The 16,326-nt window shown below is 35.4% G+C and overlaps 1 protein-coding gene across 3 annotated transcripts in view; it reads left to right on the plus strand.

Annotated features, from left to right (window-relative positions):
- The window catches only part of MET (MET proto-oncogene, receptor tyrosine kinase), a 112,800-nt gene that overhangs the window by 24,894 nt on the left and 71,580 nt on the right, over positions 1–16,326 (plus strand). For all 3 annotated transcript variants that reach the window (XM_032221554.1, XM_032221553.1, XM_032221552.1), the window contains one exon: positions 3,806–5,023. In XM_032221554.1, the coding sequence (XP_032077445.1) occupies positions 3,821–5,023 (1,203 nt within the window). In that variant the 5' untranslated portion in view covers positions 3,806–3,820. The remainder of the gene's footprint in view (positions 1–3,805; positions 5,024–16,326) is intronic.

Raw genomic sequence — 16,326 nt, forward strand, 5'->3', positions numbered from 1 at the left:
GATTTACTTGAGATGCTTTAATAATGCACACTTCTGTATGATTTTAGATAAAAGTCTTTGTAATTCTAAAAGAGAAAGATAAGGATATGGCAAAAGTTCATTTCCATGAAATTCCAAGCAGGATTACAACCTAATGTCTCTGTTAGTTTTCAACAGAATATGGTAGTTATTTTATATTTAAAACTTACGATGATCTGAATACCTTTGAAATATTCTTTTAAATTATTTTTAAAAAAGGAATTGAATTATGAGATGCACAAAATGGTCGGTCAGCAGGAAATAATGTTAACACATGAAACTAATCTTACACTTACAGTAAGGAATATTAGGTCACATAAAGTATCAGTTACATTCTAACACCAGTGTGCATTACTTATTTTTTGCACCTCCAACATGGCACATCATTGCTGACTATGCTTGTGGAGGCTAGCCCATTTATACATGTGGATGAATGCTCTGACATCATGCTCCCTAGAACACATTTGCTGCCTTTTGCATTTTAGTGGTCTTTTTGTTGTCTAGCCACAAATTCTGTCATTCTCTTTGAGTTCAATATAGTAACCTTTATGTTGAATCCAAACTAGAAACATATCTACACAAACAACATTGGTATTGTTTAGCTTCTTAAGTGAAACGCCAAATGGAAATATGCTTCATCTCATGAATTTAAAGAAAACTATTCATATTGAGGTTATCTCAAATGCTTTTCTAAATTGAAGGATCAAATGTTGTGCTTATGAAGGTTTACGAGTACTTTCCAAAGACTGATAAAAATTATTTTAGCCAATGATGGATATATACAAAGATGGCCCGAAGAAGAAATTTAGAAGAAATTTGTTAGAAGAAATTTAATGTACCTAGTAAAAAGAGATTTAAAAAAATTTGCAATAGCTGTGTTGTGTTGACAGTTGGGCTTTTGGTAAAACTGCTACAAAATGTCTCACTGATGACCACCTAATCCTGTTATTCTTGGCTTTATACCTTACAGGCTGTATTGTGATATGTGATAATCCTGCAGTATTGAATTTACAAAATTTCTGCTGTGCAAATTCCACTAAGCCTGTAAAATAGGAATTGTAAAAATATATGAATTCATGGTATGAAGAGTTGAGAAGAGAGTCTCAAATGTTGTAGCCTCCAGAACAATAATTTGTTTCAATCCTTCCATGAATGCAACTGTCCGACTGTGCTTGATGGGGGTCTTGCTCTGCTTTGCACTATTGGCTCCTCTCCTCTCCACTCCCTGTGAAGAACCTTGAGGAGAGCCTTGTCTTTTGGATCCCTTTCTATCCTGAAGTGATACATACTTAGAAAGTTTTTTGTGATAGAAAGTTTTTTGCCTCCTTTTTTCTCTCCATATAATATTATCCTGATTTGAGAAATTGTGAAGAAATAAAAACCAAGCAAATATTGTTTTTGCCAATCCTCTTGTCTATGCAAATAAATAGAGGAAGGAAATTCAATATTTAATGGAGTTAAATGTTCTGGGGACATAACAGCCTCCATATATCAAATATTTTTTGCTATTTGCTCCCAATTTATCAAATTCAAAAATATGTATTTGTTTTAAAAACTGTCTGGATCCAAATAAATAGCTGTGCAAGTTGAATGTGAAACCTTCCCATTACTGCTCTTTGCAGAACTTTTTCAAAATAGTAATAGAGAATAGGGAATTCTCGTAAAAGCTCAGGTGAATTTTGAGATAAATAGATAAATGTATTGCTGGGAAACATACAGTTTATATGCAAGCTGCTGTAACTTTAAGCAAATTAAATAAAGCATAATAAAAAGAATATTACTTTAGAAAGAAAGTTGTTGAAGCTTGGTTTCATTTTTCTATACTATCAAAGATGCTTTTAAATTTGTTTTTCTGAACGATTGGTAACAATGCTATTCATCTTTCTGTACCAGTAACAATACTATTTATTAATAACTAAATAATACTTTGCACAAAATCCTGTAAACAGCATATGGTTGTCCTTTCAGGAGGCATAATTGTTTCCCTCTAAAGAAACTAAATTTAGATTAGCAACTGTGTCTAAGTATCAATAGAACAATGTTTTGGTTTAACTTGTAGTATAATGTTGAAAACTGATGAATATCCCACTGCTTCAACCACAATTCATTTATTATTCATGTCGGAGGTTTAAAATATCACCCTACTCACAAGTCTTTTGACTTTGAAAACCACATCAAAATGAATAAAAATGAAGAAATGTGCTAGATTAGACTTTTCATCAGCCTCTTAGACAGTTCTAATTCTGCCTGTCTGTATAGCTAAATGCTTATCCTATACAGTGACTTATAGCTGTAAGCATTTTAAAAAGTGAACTAATCTTGAGAAAATAAACCAAACAAAACATATAAAAAACACATTACTCAGGAAATGGAATAACAATATTCCTGAATATACTTAAAATGTCATAGGATTTGAATCAAATCAATACAATATTCAATGCAATATATAAAAAAGAGTGTCTGTCTGCCAATGTTTAGTGATTAATATATTCTGTTTTATTAATCTTAAATGTAATAATTCATATTATAGTGCTGTTAAGGAAATGTATAATGAATAAAGTATTTAAATAAAAATATATAAATTAATTAGATGTTTATATATTCATAAAGTAAATGCTAATTGTATTATTAACACTGGTTCGTTTAAAGCTGAAAAGGAAATCGTGAGAAATCATTTATTTTGTGAGTTGTTCTGAATTTCATTTTATTGAGATAAAACAAGAGGGCTTTCAAATTCCCTGTGACTGTTGGAAGTAGATTACCAAGTAATGGCATTTTCCAATTAATCTAATTAATCTAACAATATTTCAGTCAAGATTCTTAGCTTTTTTCCTAACAAGTTTGAATCTGAAACAAGAAATGCTGGCCTTGTGATGATGATGGTGTCCTAGTTATAACATAACATAGGACATAACTAGGACACAACTAGGAACATGGAACAAGAGATTCCATGTTCTGTTATATACATCTTTTCAAAGAGGTATATTGCAATGTATTGGGAACATGTACAAAGCCTCTCTTTTTAAAGAATTAAACCAGTCATGCATTTTCTCAGACTTGCATAGTTACTTTCATAAGCTGCTTCTAGCTGTCTCCCCATGTGGCTATAAAGTAGTTATGTACTGCTTTAATGATTTGAAGAGAAGTGTTTTATGTTATCTCAAGTACATTATGAAGCACTTTTTAGAGAGTTTTGCATACCTTATTAATTGCTGTTGCTGGCAGAAAGAACTAGGCAGAAGTGACTGATTAAATTTCTCTAGCAAACCTATATAGTTGATCTTGACTTCAGCTCATTATGATTTTCAAAAATAGTTAATTTTTGTAAACAGTGTTCTCATAAAATATTTAAAATTATAGCAGGAATAACTGGAATGTTGACTTACTGTTTCAGAATGAATTATTGTTGTTGTTTTTTGCCCTAGCCCTACTATCATTAATTCTACATCTTGGGAAACGCATATTTTTCTAGAAGTGATGGTCTTACATAGAGACTATTGAGCAGACCATTTCTGTTATAATTACCTATTTTAGAAATGATAAAACGATTATTTGAACCTAAGGTACCTTCTTTGCTTTTACTTTCCCTAAATCCATTTCTTTCATTTTAGCCTCTATCATTTTGGGCCTGAGGGCAGTATTTGATTTTGTATTATGTAAGCTGTTCTAGAAGCTTTTTACATTGAATTTATGGTATAAATGGTTTGAATAAATAATATAGCTTAGACGAACAGTTCTGTTGATTAGTCACATGATAATAAATCTTTCTTAAAATGTCTTTTGACAGGATAAATCTGCAGTTATGAACCTTTTTGCTACTTCTCCCTTTGGGATTATATTATTCCTGTCTACCTTGGTACAGAAGAGCAATGGCAAATGTAAAGAAGCAGGTTCAAAGCCAGAGATGAATTTGAGCATCCAATACCAACTTCCATATTTCATTGCGGAAACCCCAATACAAAATATTATTCTCTACAGACAGCACCTGTATGTAGGTGCAGTCAATAAAATCTATGTCTTAAATGAAACTCTTCACAATGTCTATGAATACAAGACTGGTCCTGTTCTGGAGAATCCAAGTTGTGCTCCATGTGATGAATGTAAGCCTAAAGGAAATCAATCTGATATTTGGAAAGATAACATTAACATGGCTCTACTCTTTGAAACATACTACGATCATCACCTTATCAGCTGCGGTAGTGTGGCCAAAGGAACCTGTCAGCGCCATGTCATTTATCCTGATAATCCTGCTGACATTGGAAGTAGAGTACACTGCATGTATTCCAAACTGATGGATGAGGAATCAGATGAGTGTCCCGACTGTGTCGTAAGCCCCTTAGGAACCAAAATTTTGGTGGCAGAAAAAGAAAGATTTGTATATTTCTATGTTGGCAATACTATAAGTAATTCACCCCAGCAGGACCATTTGCTTCATTCAATATCTGTTCGAAGATTAAAAGAAACACTGGATGGATTTGAGTTCCTCACAGCTTACTCTTACATTGATATTCTTCCAGAATTCAGGGATTCATATCCCATCAAGTATGTTCATGCATTTGAAAAGGACCATTTTGTGTACTTCCTTACCGTTCAAAGAGAATCTCTTGACTCCCAAGCTTTTCATACAAGGATTATACGGTTTTGCTCTGTTGATTCTGAGTTGCATTCATATGTGGAAATGCCCCTTGAATGCATTTACACTGAAAAACGTAAGAAGAGGTCAGCGAAGAGGTCAAATGAGGTATTTAATATTTTACAGGCTGCATATATTGGTAAGCCAGGTGCAACCTTAGCCCAGCAAATGGGCCTTAATATGAACGATGATATTTTATTTGGTGCTTTTGCCCAAAGTAAACCAGACTCTTCAATCCCAACTCCTAAATCTGCTGTCTGTGCAGTTTCTATCAAAACCATCAATGAATTCTTTGGCAAGATTGTAGACAAACAAAACATGAAATGTCTGCAGCATCTCTATAAGAAGAACAATAAATACTGTCTGAACAAGGTAAGTAAGCCTTGTATTATAGGATGATAATTATCTAACACTGTCTAATTCCCACTGAATGTTCCAGTATTGAATATGTGACACTGCTGATTTTAATAATGAGTAGTAGCTATTATCTTGGATTATATTTTGGCTTTCATCCAGGATGTCTTAATGTACTTCAGTGTCACTATTAATGCTAGTTACTGCCAATTGTGATTTATCTTCACATAAAACAGTTGTTATAAGTGTTGGATATAAAAGTAATTGGAGAATGCATTCAGAAATTAGAGCTTGTATTATATATAGTATAAACCCTAAACCCTGCTTAACAGTAGGAAATCAAAATAGACAACTCTATTCAGGTTTAATAAAGCCTAACACCACACAGTGATTCTGTCCCTGCATAATCTTTCAGTTAAAGGTGAATATAGCAATCAGAAATTTCCAAAATTTCTACTGCAAGTCATCCAAAATGTTTGTTTGTTTGCTTAGAGACCTATCCTATTTCCAATAACTCTGGAACAATACAATCATGGATAATGTTCATGGATCCAGAGTACAAACTATGAATAAAAAACACAAAAAAGTTAACAGCAGCTCAACAACCACTTGGCCATTGGAAAATAGCCTGATTTTCAGTGACTTTCAGAACATCATCTGTGTGGAAACTGAACAGATGTTCTGATAGATGGCATTGTTTAATAAAAAAAATCTAAATGTACTTGCTGTGCCCAATATTATAAGATGAGCAAAACCTGTCCTGCCTCAACTAGCCAAATTGTGTGCTATGAAGTTGATAACTAGCAGCTTGACTTTATATCCAAAAGCCAACTGGTAACCAGTGCAGTGGACAGAGAGGTGGTATCATACGGCTGAATAAAAAGGAAACAATTCAAGGATTATGTCATTTTGTCAATTTAAATTTTATTTTCATGGGAATAAAAGTCCCAAAGAGTTTAGGGGGAAGAGAAAAGTGGCCTTACAATAGTTTCCCTGAAATTAAAAGATGGTTGGCAAACAATCTTGGAAGGTTTTGAATCAATTCTCTGTGGATTGGGGGTGTTGCCACTTTAATGATGCAGAAACTGAAATACAGCATGACTTATTAAAGGATGGTCGTTCTTTCAGTTTGATTCAGCATAGTCCACTTAAAGTAGAAGCAATTGGATAATCAGACTTCTACTTTTGGAATGAGAATACATTTTGCTTTCCCCTCCCTCAAAACAGCAAGAACTGCTCAGTTTTTCATAATTTTTATTTGTTACCTCTTTGCATTGTTTTATTCTGCTATCAAAACAAGCTCATTGTGGAAGTGCAAATAAAGGGAAGAGAAAAAAATATAGGAGAGTGAAATGACAGTGAAATAAACATACAGTGATATTTATTTATTAAGATGATAGATGAAATAAATTGAGTTATGCTTATTTTATAATGGGAAGAAGTAATTTCAACCTTCCATCAGGAAACCAAAAGAGCTTTATTGATCTTTTGTCCTTTGGGTATAGCAACATGTAATAAAATAAAGACAAAATAACACAAATAGATTTTACAAGTATAGGCTTTTCTCATCTTCTCATAGCAGGTTTTCTCGTCATATGTCTAGACAGTTCATATCACTTGTTTTAAACAGATTCTCGGGCTTAAAAACTTACACATTACAAATTCATAAAATACAGGGTTGGAGGGTTATTCTACATTTTTCTCCCAGTTCAATTTCAGTTACTTTCTGGAATATATAACACTGCCTACTGCATTAATGCCTACTTTTAATCCTGAAAATGCATTGGGTCAAATTTGAATAGACATAGGAAACAAGTAAACAAAGTTTCTATTCGGCTTATTTCTTCTGTAGAGGAAATAGCAGTGTGTCTAAGTTTAATAGCATTTTTGGGTCTCTAGAAGGAAGCAGCTTAAAGCTCAATGCTTTTAAATCCTTCCGATGGTATTTTTGCAGCCTGGCAGTAAAGTTTAGACCAGTTTGTTCAACACAAAGTAAAAAGTAACATTTCTAGGATAGTATCCATATATTACTAAAACCCTCATCATTATGACCTTTTAATTCGGAGAAACTGTGTTATAGGTCAACAATTTTTGAACTAAGAACCTTCAAATGGACTAATTTGCAGAATATGTCTAAAATCTGGTACCCATGTCTCCCAAGATAATGACATTTGGGAAAGCTATGGCTGCTTCAGTGCTACTGGCTGCTTATCATATGATTTTCATTTTCAATGTTCCATGACAGTTTCCCAGCCACTCTCGCAATTCCTTGCTCCTTCTCCCACCTAGCAGCAATGACTTAACTGCCTCCCCATAGATGTTTTGGTTTTCACTATGACATCTGAGTCACTACAGCTCTTATATATAAAATTGTACACTAAATCAATGGATATGTGCCACGGTGACACAGTGGTTAGAGTGCAGTACTGCAGCCTACTTCTGCTGCTTGCCTGCTGCCTACAATTTGGCAGTTCAAATCTCACCAGGCTCAAGGTTGACTCAGCCTTCCATCCTTCCAAGGTTAGTAAAATGACGACCCAGATTGTTGGGGGCAATATGCTGACTGTGTAAACTGCTTAGAGAGGGCTGTAAAGCACTGTGAAGCAATAAGTCTAAGTGCTAAGTGTTATATCCCATTATTATTACTTACCCATCATAATGCAAAAATAAATCTAAAATGCACAAAACCAGTTTTGGTTTTGCTTTCAAATATAAATTGAACCAGCTCTAAGTGGCAATATCATGTTATTAAAAGTTCACTGATTTCATTAGTCTATTTTATCTTTACCTGGAATATTGTGCTTTCCTGAAGATGTAATCATAACCTGATCAAGATGAGTTGATGAATTGGTAGATTGATAATTAATGAGTATTATCATGCTTAATGATTGTAAACTGCCTAGAATTCCTTATGGCGAAATAGGTGGCATATACATTTAATAAATAAATGTGAGTTCAAATCACAGTTCAAATCAATTGTGTTGATAAGAGAGGACTTGTAAGCACATTTGAATGGCTCTGAACAACTCCAAACATCCCTCACTATTGGCCATGTTTTTCAAGGGTCACATTTTCCCTCATCTTATGCTGTGGTCTTGGATTTACTTTACTCCATCCTATTTTCCCCCCTTCCATGCAGTCTTGTCAAATTCTTGGGAAACTGCCTGGCCCTGCAGTATTATTGGCCCCACAGTTTTCTTGGCAAAGTTTTTCAGCAGTATTTGCCATTGTCTCCTTCCTAATGTGAGAGAAAATAAGTGACCCAAGGTTGCTCAGCTGGCTTTTTGCCTAATGCAGGACTAGAATTCACAGTCTCCTGGTTTCTAGCCTCATGACTTAGACTGGCTGAGGAACTCTGGGAGTTGAAGTCCACAGCTCTTAAAGTTGCCAAGGTCCTACCCATCCTACCCCATACTAGAATACTTTATATATTTTGTGTAAATTAGGACAGTTTAATTCTCATTTAATCACACTGCTTATTTGTCTTTATTTCTCTAACATAGCTAATCCTTTTAAATAATGAATATTATCTACATTTAACTAAGAAATAATTAGCAGCCATACAGACTTTGTTCTAGAAACAGTGTATCACCTGCTAAAATATTTTTTGCTTTGTTCTATTTTTGTATGATATATTATTTGAATTTTGGCAATTCACATATTAATTAATATGAATACACACAGCTGGTTTCTGGGGTGATAGCATATCCAGTGATTGCAAGATTAAATTGATTTAGACATTACAACTAATCAATCGAATCCTCTGTGCCATAACTTTGTAGCTTAATCAAGCATTTTATAGTTTCCAGTTTTGAGCTCTGCCATGGCTTGTGCCATGGAGAACATGGCATTTCAAACCTGGGAAGGAAATCCATTACATCGTAAGCATTCATTGAATGCAGGACTGATATGTTCACCTCTAAAATTATGACCATTCCTCTTACGCCATATCTCCATTACTCCTAAACTATACTGTAAATATGTTCTGACAGCCTCTTTTTTACTGTTGGGTCCAATAATGCCGCTTCATCTTTCTTCCAGGCCATGAATGAGTCAGATTCAAACTAGATTTGTGGTGCCTATGTTAAAAGTCACATGTTGATATTAAAAGTCATGAATACCTTTTAAATAAATAAATATTATTTTGCCTTTATTCTAACACTGACAAAGACCTTGTCATCCCTTACCTTAAGAGGAAAGTCAATCAACTGGCAATTACTGAGAAAGGAAAGATATGGATTTTTAGTAGGGTGGAGAAATTCATGCTGGCATGATTTCTGCTAAGGCAAGGATTGGTAGAGAAAATATGGTATTGGGGGGAATGCCTAAAGTATTAATTAAATATTTCCAAAACATTATTGATATAAGCAATTGTTAAAGCCAAGCCTGACTTGATCAGGAGGTGTTTTCTACTGTTTTCAGTAGCGAATACATTTTTTTTTGCCCTGGGTTGTCTTTTTTGCCATTTGTTGCCTTTGCCATAACACAAAGCAAACAGGCAAAATACAAAGAACGCATAAGTCCATTATACATGTACCTAAATCAATACTATTTACTTAGTGCTAATGCACTAACTAGATTACAAGAATTGATGCAGTGGTAATCAATACCAAAAGTGAATAATACTATGAAAGATCTTTGAAAAGAAAATGTGCTATGTTTTTAATTTGTATTAGTTAATTACATCAGCATTTATCTCTATTTTTCCTTACGTAATCTAACATTAGCACAATCTTTTTGCTTTTCCTTTATCAGTAAATGAACACTACGAATTTCTGGAAATACGGGATACTAAATTCATAGCTGATGCTATAAATATTTACTGTATATTTAACAATTATTTCTATTGACCTGAACTGGTTTGGAGACACACTTCCTATTTTATATACTTGTTGAATTCAAAATAACCACTGTGTAAGAACTCTTTTAATTTTGAAATATCTTACTTTGAATACAGAATTTTTGCATTTTTATTGTTTTAATAGAGATGCTTTCAATTTATATAGCCATTACCTCATAAAACAATTCTGGTTGATTTACCACAAGTAAAACAATACAAAATATAATACAAATATCACATAGAGCAATCAGGAGAACAAACCAGTCTAAATAAAGTAGCATATCACAAATTTCCACTTCCATGCCCAGGAATATACATCATAAGATTTCATGATAATGAGAGTTATTATCTGTACAATACAATGTAAAATGTGCAAAACAGTTGTGGTATTTTCCCACAATATTTGTATAAAATACAATATTCAGTTCATGAAGCATGTTACTTTAGTATTTAAATAATGCATACATGAACAGGATTAAAACCATTAAACTACTTATTTAGTTTTTTAAAATGCCATTTAGTTCAAGTTCATACAGATTTCTTTCAGAATGGTGTGTAATGCATTGTTAATAAAATCATCCTTATGGAGCAGATAGTTTTGGCACTGATGGTTAATTATTTTCATGAGTATTTATTATGACATAATTTAGATGTTAGTTTGAGAGTTTAATTTTTTTTAAGCACTTACCATAATTTGTATTAATTTACCTCTGGTCATATGTGCTATGTTGGGTGTGCATACACTATATTGCCAAAAGTATCCGCTCACCCATCCACATAATCAGAATCAGTTGTGAGCGAATTTTGGCAATATAGTGTAGGAAAGCAAGCTTCAGAGCTGATCAGCTGTAAGGTCATTCAGTTATTTGAGAGGGATTTTTAAAAAACTTTTTTTCTGTTATACTGTATTTATGTTTTGGTTTTGTTCTATGCTTTTAGTTTTGTATAGATTGCCTTGTGCATTTTTATAAGCCATAAAATGGGTTATTCATAATTAAAACTAATTCTTACTCAAAGCAATAGTGTTCATTTAAAGTAACAGGATTTTTTTTGTTAAAAACCAAAGAAATACATTAATTTGAAGACCCATATTGTAAAGATTAGTTGTAGAGTAGCTTCACAGATTATTGCATGAGCAAGTAAAATACAATTTAAATTTGAACAAGGAGGAAATGAGTTTGTATCATCACATTCCAGTTTTGACCTACATCAGATGCAGGGGTTTTTTCCCTAAATGAGTCACAAATGGACTTTGTACTTTCACTCCAGTGCATGAAAGGAAGAAATAAAAGTAAGCCACATACCAGTAAAACATTTACTGAACTACCATATTTGTGAGATTTGTCACTGGAATTTGGCAGTGAATATGTGTATGTTTAATCCAGAGATAATTTAATTTTCCATTTTGTCTGCCAACTGAATAGTTTAGGGAGTCTTGAGGTGAGGAAGTGAAACTCAAATATATAATTATCACATATAAATTAAATGATATGAATACTCTCCATGGCAAGTTGCTTGAATAAGTGGCTTTGAAAGATTTAACCTTTGAAATGGCAATTAAAAATGTTTTAAGGCTGCCTTGATCCATTTAGTGTAAATAGCTGGAATCCAACCATATACTTGCCATTGTGCACCCTTCACTCTGGAGCCTCATGGCCTCTTCAGCCTAATTTTAAAACTAATTTCTAAACAATTAGCTCAGACCTTTGGCAACACAAATGTGTTCTTTCCCTAGGGACCTTCATTGTTCCAATTGAGCAAAAAAGCAGGTAAAGAGAAATAGAAAGCACTTAAGAGGAAGTGGTTTGTTATTACTTCTCTTCGGGGTGGTGGGTTTTTTTTTAAAAAAAAAACAAAACTCATTTAAGCTACAGGACATTTCAAGATTTCTTGATGGTCTCCGATCAGGTACTAAGCAGGTCAGGCCTTCCTTAGCATTCTGGAATTGTCAAAGTCTGCTGTAAAGAAAAGCAGAATAGAACGAATGGATGAGATGAATGAATAAATTAAATAAAGTTTTAATGCATAAAACAACTACGGCCTTTTGAAGTTCACCTGTGTTTGTCTGCATAAGGGAGGAAAGTATTTTATACTGCCTTTGGCTGTTACAATCAATACAATCTAGTCTCAGCAAACCCTGTGCATCCTTAGAATCTCCTCAGAAATTTGGATTTCTTTTGAAGCTTATTCGGAGAGGGAATGAGGATGGGAAAAGTAAATTATAGATTCTGGGCCAGTATTTATTAGAATTAGATAATGGGGAGTGAGATTTCACACCTTCCTTTAAATTGATCTTCCAATAGACTGAGAACCTTTCAAATCAAGACCAAAACCTCCTGGAATAATTGATACTTGGTGGTATAGTTAACTCTCCTAATTGAGGGCAAGAGGATGCTAAAAATGTTTTGAACATCTATTAGTCACACATAGCAAGAGATTATAGGTGTTGAATTTTTGAAAATCCAGTTTCTCTGTTCCTGGTCAAATGCAGAATTTAAGTTAGATGTTATTGCAGAAATGCAGCAATTAAACATCACATACACACAGTGCCGGATTTAGATGAAAAGAGGCCCTAGGCTATTCCACTTATGAGGCCCTTTCACCTCCCATTTTTAAGTTTGTAAATTACATGAGAGACAATAAAATACATCATTACTGTGATATATATCAATATATATCAATATATATAGCTGGCTTCCCGACGGAGGGCGGCTCTGCTCTGCGGCAAAGGCAGCGAGGCCAGCCGCCTCCCCTGCTGCGCTCAGCTGCCTGGCTCGGCCCCCTCGCCCTCACCTGCCTGGCCGCTGCTGGGCTCCACGTCGACAGGGCGGCTACTGGGAGCAGCCGCGCCTCTCGCCCGACTGCCGGTGCCGGGAATGTGGGCGGGCTCTCCAACTGCCACGGCGCTGGAACGATCTTAACCAATACATTTTTATGTTTATTAGTCATACGCGTAGAATTTCTCCTTATTTTCGGTTCAGTGTTTTAGTGTTCACTGTTTTTAGAATAGTGTAATTTTAAGTTTGCTAACAATTTGAATGTAGGCCCCTCTTGATCTTGAGGCCCTAGGCTGAAGTCTAGTTAGCCTATAGGAAAATCCCGCCCTGCTACACATAATGATGTGGCTATGTATTTTTAAAAGTTCACTAAATTGTCTCTCTCCTTTTTTATTAATTTATAGTATAAAATATAAAAATACAATAACAAATAGTAGGAGAAATAGGGGATGGAAAAGGGTTCAAAAATGTGACATTGTAATGTGGCTATGTATTTTGAAAAGATGACCAAATTCTTTTGGCAATTAACATTTTAAAAATTTGATTTACAGCTGAAATGTGAAACAATACAATTGCTATCATTACATTCTGGTTTGCTTTTTAAAGGACACATTCCCATTAATTTTTCAATATGTCATGGCATAATACACCTTAATTTTAAAACTAATCTTTAAATTTAATAGTAAGTAAAAATGATGACTACAATATTGATTTTAGAAGACAGCTACATTTTTGTTATTTTTACATTATTATGTATAACTCCAGTCATATTCTAGAACTGAAGTATAAAATATATTCTCCAAAATGCTAAGTGATCTCTGTTATGTGAAATAGAAATGAAGCATCAATAGTAAATAATTTAGCTAATAGATTATTATTGAATTGTCAAGGCAGCATAACTACATTCTTTTTAAAGCCCAATTTACCAAGATATATTATAAGGGCAATTTGTCAGAAAAATATGTATTTCCTGTTGATGAATTACAGGATTGAAAACAAAACATATTATATGGTAATAAGCATTACAACATAAAAAGAGTTAGTTAGTTAAAATATTTCCAGACTAATCTATTTATTTATTTATTGTTAAACAATTTTTTCTGGTTGGAAATTCTGGGTGGCTTAAAAAATTAAACATCCACAGTACCCATAACAACAACAACATCTCTGTGGCAGCAACAAACACAATCAAACAGCCACTTGATCAGTTCCATATAAGCCTGTGGTTCCAAGGCCCACTGGCAGAACCATGTCTTCTGGATCTTCTGAAAAAGTATCACGGTTAATCTTATATTTGGGAAATACTGTGTTTCCCCGAAAATAAGACAAGGTCTTATTTTCTTTCGACCCACAAAATAAGCTCTTGGCCTTATTTTTGGGGAGGTCTTATTATTTTTGAGGTGCATGAGGCAGCGAGCATAGTCACCTCATGGCTACTGCTATGTTGCAATATTTTCAGGGAGGGCTTATTTTTAGGGGAGGCTTTATTTTAGTGCATGCGCTCAAAAGCTGATTGGGCTTATTATCCGGGGAGGTCTTATTTTCGGGAAAACAGGGTAATATTTCATAAGGAGGGAGAAATAACAGGGAAGACCCTTTTTTCTTAGTTCCACTATGCATACAGACATACAGTGTATGCATACACTATGCATACAGTCCCATGACAGATGGGACCTGCAACATACTTTGCCTTCCTGTTTTGGTGGCCAGGTATATGTAAGTGGGGAGAGGCAGCCCTATAAATAACCTGACCACAAGTCATGTAGAGATTTAAAAGGGATAACCAGCATGTTGAGTTGGACCTAGAAGCAAATCGGCAGCTCCCACAAAAAAAATGACACATGCACAAATCTAGATTTCCACAAAACTATGCAGGCTGCTGCATTTTTAACCAACTAAACTAGTACTTTCAAGGGTGGTCCTATGTAGAATGTGTTACAGTTTTCCAAATGGGAGGTAACTAAAGCTTGAGTATCTGTGAGAAAGGCATGTTGGTTCAGGAATTGACATAACTATCATACAGCTCTCAGGTGTACAAAGGTCCTCCTGGCCATAGCTGTCACCTGCTTCTTGAGCAGAAGTCGGGAGCCTAGGAGAACACCCAGACTATACACTCTGCCCAACTGGGACAGTACAACCATGTTGTAGCCAAAGATGGTAATTCTCCAGGAACCAAGAAGTCCTGAACTCAAAGCCCCTGTATTTCGCCAGGTTCCGTTCCTGTTGCTCCTCATACAACTTCCAGGTACTACGAAAAAGTGGTCAAGCCATTATTTAACTCATCATTTGCAGAAATGTACAACAGAGTATCATCTACATGATGAATAGTCTTTCCTAGCAGCTTTATGTAGATGTGAAAAGAGTGGAAAAAGCACCAACTTCTATGGAACTCTTGGAGCAGGGGTCACAGGTTAGACCTTTCCTTCCCAATCAACACTGACTGAAAAGAGTCTCTGAGGAAGGAAGTGAACCAGACAACATAGTGATTCCCCTACCCAACCCCCAGAGCTGCTCCAGAAGGATACCCTGAAGTATCCTTCGGTATTAAAAACTATGGAGAGGCCAGGTAGAACAGGAATGTGCTACTCATATCTTGCTCCCACAAGAGGTCATCAAAAAGCAGCTGAGGAAGCCAAACACACCACAGAATGCTGTTGTAGCTGCCAGCCAGTCACCATGTGCTGTACATTCTTGTAGATGCCATCTTTGCCACTTCCACCACATTCCAAGTCTGGGGCTTCCACGATCCAAAGTATAGCAGCCTACCATTATTAATTACCTGTTTTGCTATTTCTTTGTCTGTGTAGCAGTGGTGAAATCTAATTTTCCCCTCATCGGTTCTATGGGCGTGGCTTGGGGGGTCATGTGACTGGGTGGGCGTGACCAACTTTTTTTTCACTTTCAGCTATTTTTTTTAGCTTTTTAAAGCAGTTTGCCCAAACCGGCAGGGAAAAGTGCTTTAAAAAGTGAAAAAAATAGCTTCCAATGATCACACAGCTCAGCTGTGAGCTGCGCGATTGTCGGAAGCTATCTTTAAAAGCTTTTTAAAGCATTTCCCCCTGCCGGCTTGGGTGAACTGGCAGGGGGAAAATGCTTTAAAAAGTGGGAAAAAAGCTTCCGACAATTGCGCGGCTCACAGCTCAGCCACACAATTCTCGGAACCTTTGTTTTTACTACTGGTTCGCAGAACCAAGGACAATCATCCCTAACGGTTCGGCCGAACTAGGAGGAATTCACCCCTACTATGTAGACTCCAAGAAGCCATCTGCATCTATACAAATAAGATAAATATTGTTTTGCAGGGATGTTGGACTTCAAACCAGTATCAGCCATGTAGTTTGACAATATTATTAGAAGAAGGGTAAACAGTAAATGAGCCTTAAGATATTTATATATAAAGTAAGTATTTATCAAAAATTTTATTCAGTCGTTCGCAAACATATTTTAGAATCTTATTTGCTGGCATTATATTCACATCAGTGGTGGGTTCTGGGAAGTACGGCCTGGTATAGGCGTACTGATGACCGCTGGGAGCAGCGGCCACCATACCTGAATGGTGTTTCGGTGGGCCTGCCCGTGTTCCTTACCTCTTACCTCCAATTGCACACACACACAGAGCATACGGCGCCTGCGCAACCTCGCTGAGCTGGGATTTTGCAGGGCGGTAGTGTGCGCTTGCGTGTGCAGTGCACGTACCCGAGGTG

The sequence above is a fragment of the Thamnophis elegans genome, chromosome 7 (genome assembly GCF_009769535.1).
Source record: "Thamnophis elegans isolate rThaEle1 chromosome 7, rThaEle1.pri, whole genome shotgun sequence".
NCBI classification, from domain to species: Eukaryota; Metazoa; Chordata; class Lepidosauria; order Squamata; family Colubridae; genus Thamnophis; species Thamnophis elegans.